Source organism: Helianthus annuus, chromosome 9 (genome assembly GCF_002127325.2).
Source record: "Helianthus annuus cultivar XRQ/B chromosome 9, HanXRQr2.0-SUNRISE, whole genome shotgun sequence".
In the NCBI taxonomy this organism is placed as follows: Eukaryota; Viridiplantae; Streptophyta; class Magnoliopsida; order Asterales; family Asteraceae; genus Helianthus; species Helianthus annuus.
In genome coordinates this window covers 43,638,876-43,643,293 of record NC_035441.2, presented here as the reverse complement: position 1 = coordinate 43,643,293, position 4,418 = coordinate 43,638,876, and the positions used below count along the sequence as shown (strand labels likewise).

The 4,418-nt window shown below is 40.0% G+C and overlaps 1 protein-coding gene across 1 annotated transcript; it reads right to left on the bottom strand.

Annotated features, from left to right (window-relative positions):
* Positions 1-2,403: 2,403 nt before the first annotated feature.
* Positions 2,404-3,530, bottom strand: LOC110875609. The gene is made up of 2 exons (XM_022123807.1): positions 3,280-3,530; positions 2,404-2,866 (listed from the first exon to the last, which is right to left on the bottom strand). The coding sequence occupies exons 1-2, from the start codon at positions 3,528-3,530 to the stop codon at positions 2,404-2,406; spliced, it is 714 nt and encodes a 237-aa protein (XP_021979499.1).
* Between the last annotated feature and the right edge of the window lie 888 nt (positions 3,531-4,418).

The following is a 4,418-nucleotide window of genomic DNA, read 5'->3' as shown; positions in this document are numbered from 1 at the left end:
TCTGTATCCCCGTATTCACCGCTTGTCGGATAAGTTGGGTTGCCTCATCAGTTTCCTTTTTCAGACATGAAGAAATTTGATGTCCGGGTTTTCGACAGTAAAAACATACCTTTTCACGATAACGATGTTTATTTTTCTCATTCATTTCATCCGTGCAGTGTTTGCACGGTAGAAGTGTGGATGTTGATTGAAGTTCAGTCGTCTTCATCTTCCCTGTCATCGCTCTGATACTACTTTGTTGGAAGTCAGACGACAAAGTTGCAGCGGAACTTGATGCCATGTTTGGATTGTGAGTGGAATTAGAGTTATCATAAACAAGTGATCCGAATTGAATATGCATGATGAAGTAATAACGATGATCAATAGAGATGGTTAAGTGGACAATTCTTAGAAAGAATAAGAAAGTCTTGGTACCGGATCATGTTCCCGGTAACTCGAATATATACATAAGATTTTTGGCGGTTAAGAAATGGCGGGTAACTGTCAGCAGCATTATCCAAAGGGAAGACTATTAGTATGGCTTGTGTCTTTTGTTTTGAGTCATTGTAATGTATGGCAGCACTGTCGAGTTCTTTTGTTTTGTTTTGTGTTTGAGTTAAAATAATGCGCAGCGCATGAGATGTTGATATGTCATGCTTTGGATGTGATGCATTACTGTTGCGATATCGAACCAACCCGAACCAGCCAGACTCTTCCGTGAACACACGACTCAGAACACAAGGGATTGAATACAACGTTCGACTCTTTTTATTGATGATAAAAAACTGAATACAGAAACATAAATACGACCTCCTATTTATACTCCTAGTAATACGTATTAAACTAGGACTAGGACACCTTCATACTTATCTAAACAACTTAACATTTATCTGAACAATTATTAATATAACTATACTAATAATACGACTAGAACCCTAAGGTTTAATAGATCTCCTCCAACCACCCCTTGAGATCAACCATGCCTCCCCGTTTAGTCTAACATTGCCAATTTCAATACTCCCTCTCAATGTTGACTTCATTCACACCAATCTCGCTTCGAAACTTCTTGAGCTTTTCACCTGGTAGACTTTTAGTAAACATATCAGCTACTTGTTGATGAGTGTTCACATAATTTAGATCAACTTTGCCTTCCAAAACCTTTTCACGGACAAAGAGGTAGTGAACTTCAATATGCTTGGACCTTGCATGAAACATTGTATTTTCTGCTAAATGTATTGTTGACAAATTATCACAATAAAGCACTACACCATCATCTACCTTTTGTTTTAGTTCCTCCAAAACAAGTCGTAGCCATACCACTTCTTGGGTTGCCATAGCAGCAGCCCGATACTCTGCCTCGGAAGTCGACAAGGACACCGTGGGTTGTCGTTTACTACACCAAGCAATAGCTCCCTGGCCCACTTTAAACACATACCCCGTTGTCGACCTTCTAGTGTCTAAGTCTCCTGCATAATCAGCATCGCAAAATCCAACCAGCCTTAACTCTTCGCCTTTATAAAACTTCACGCCTAGATTTATCATGTGCCTTACATACCTTAGCACACGTCGTATCGCATCTAGATGTGGTTTCCGGGGTTTTTGCATATAACGACTTAACACACCTACTTCAAACGCTATGTCGGGTCTGGTTAATGTCAAGTATATCAAACTACCAACTATTTGTCGATACATAGTTGGGTCAGCCAATTCCTTTCCACTTTCTGTAGCGCTTAGTTTCACCACACTATCCATAGGAGTTTCAATAGGCTTGCAATCTATCATGCCAAGCCGAGCTAACAAATCTTCACAATAGCGTTGCTGATGAAGAATTATCGCTCCTTTTTCGTACTTTAGTTCTAAACCAAGGAAATGACTGAGTTTTCCCAAATCTTTCATATGGAACCGAATACACAGGTTTTGCTTCAACTGGTTGATGCCTTCATTATAATTTCCAGTTATTATCAAGTCATCTACATATACCAGCACAACCACAAATTTTGACCCATTTGACTTAATAAACATGCTTGCATCAGACTTCGACATCTCATAGTCATTATGTTGTAAGAATTCTCCCATCTTCCCAAACCACACCCTTGGGGATTGCTTTAAACCGTATATCGCCTTATTTAGCTTACACACATAATTAGGAGAAGTAACACTTACAAATCCTTTCGGTTGCTCCATATAGATAGTATGATCTAGATCGCCATAGAGAAACGCATTTTTTACGTCCATTTGATGCAGTTTCCATCTGTCACTAGCCGCTACCGCTATTACTACCCGTATTGTAGTTATCTTGGCTACAGGACTGAACATGTCTTCATAGTCAATACCATACTGTTGAGAGAATCCGCGTGCCACTAATCTTGCTTTATATCGCTCAACTGATCCGTCAGGCTTGCGCTTAATCTTGTATACCCACTTTCATGTTATCGGCCTTGCTTCTTCAGGCTTGGGTACTAAAGACCAAGTTTCATTCCGGTTCATTGCTTCAATCTCTTCTTGCATCGCAAGGTTCCATTTTATTTGATCACAGGCTTCTTCATAGCTTTCAGGTTCTATTTCTTCCACTTCTGTGATTGCTACATTTGCCGCATACCTTGGGTTTGGTTTTGATACCCGAGTGGATCTTTGCGGACCAGGCGTTGTAGAACCTGAATCCGTGCCATTACGCTGGTTAGACATACCAGTTTGCCATGGACTTTGACGTTCTTGACTCGGACTTGGATCTTGGCTTGTTTCGGCATCAACTTCAATGGCGGATTCATCATCATCAAATGTTAACTTCACCATATTTGCTTCGAGCCTTTCTTTTATTAATTCTGTGTCTGGTAGTGTTTCTTTGTTCTCTGACCACCATGACGAATTCTCATCAAAGACCACATTCCTTGAGACATAACACCGATGTGTTACTGGATCACAACACCTCCACCCTTTCCTTTAAGTATCATACCCAACAAAAATACACCGGATTTCCTTCTTTTCCATCTTATCTCTTAATGGATTTGGTACGAACACGTAACACATACACCCAAATACTCGAAAGTGTGTTACATTTGGTTTTCGTTTCAATAACCTTTCGTATGGAGATATATAGCCCTTTTTTGTGGCGGTAATAGGTTAATTACATGAGCCGAAGTTTGCATAGCTTCAGCCCAGAATCTCCCCGGTACATTCTTTGCATGCATAATGCTCCTGCACGTTTCTCCAAGATGGCGATTTTTTCTTTCAGAGACACCGTTTTGTTGCGGGGTGTTTGGACAAGTAAGTTGACGTCGAATCTGATTTTCTTTTAGATACTTGTCAAAAGTAGATGCTAAATACTCCCCTCCATTATCGGACCTTAAACACTTAACATGATTTCCAGTTAATCGTTCAGCCTCTACTTTAAATAACTTGAATTCTTCTAATATTTCAGATTTTTCCTTTAGAAAATAAACCCAAGTAAATCTAGAGAAATCGTCAATAAATGTAACCATGTATCTTAACCCTTTGACTGATGCTTGTTTCACTGGACCGAACACGTCTGAGTGACCCAATTCGAGTGGCATTGTTGCTTTGTATTTCGAAATGTTATATGGTTGCCGATGTGCTTTGCCATACTGACACCCGGCACACACGATCTCTTTGCAAATTGGGAACTGAGGTAAACCGCGAACCAACTCTCTTTTCATCATTCTTCAAGCCGATCATAACCGACATGGCTTAGACGAGCATGCCACAGTCTGCAGTCTGATTATGACTTGCTTTATCGACATATGCCGATTCAGCATTTAGTACATAAACAGTATCGTTACGTTTACTCGTTACGATAGGTACTGATTCAGTTTTAAACTTATCAAAGATACACACTTTGTTTGGTCCAAAGAGAACGTACCTCCCTGTTGCTGTGATCTGAGGGACGGAAAGTAAATTTTTCTTCATGTCGGGTACGTGAAAAACTTCTTCCATGGTGAACTCCTTTTCTCCCTCTGTCTTCGGAAACTTTACTTCTCCAATATTTGCAATTTGATGTCTTGACCCATCAGCGATCACGACCACATGATTTCCAACATATTTTTTTACTTTGGTTAGGCGTTCTTTCTCTTCGGTTAAATGATTCGAACACCGTGAATCAACAATCCAATCTCCGGGGTTGTTTGTCTTCGGTTCAGTTGAAACTGTAAGTGCCGTAACCTCTACTACTTGTGCAACCATGGCTTCAGCGTCCCATGTTTCTTCATCCTCGACTGTAGTTGCCGAGTTTCCTTCTACTTTCAGTTGTCTACAGTCTTTCGCCATGTGTCCACGTTTGTTACAATTATAACAATTGAAAGGGAACCTGCGATTACCTTTTCCCTTACGGTCTCCTGAGATTTCTCCATTGCTTTCCTTCTTTTTATTTGAATCAGATTTCTTAAAATTATCAATACTTTTGTTTTTATTCCATGGTTTGTTAC

Excerpts from the sequence above, each read along its gene's own strand:
- LOC110875609 (XM_022123807.1), bottom strand. The coding sequence starts at position 3,530 with ATGCCACTCGAATTGGGTCACTCAGACGTGTTCGGTCCAGTGAAACAA. Across the intron at positions 2,867-3,279 it reads TTAGCATCTACTTTTGACAA|GAATGTGGTCTTTGATGAGA; the intron begins GTATCTAAAAGA and ends TTATGTCTCAAG.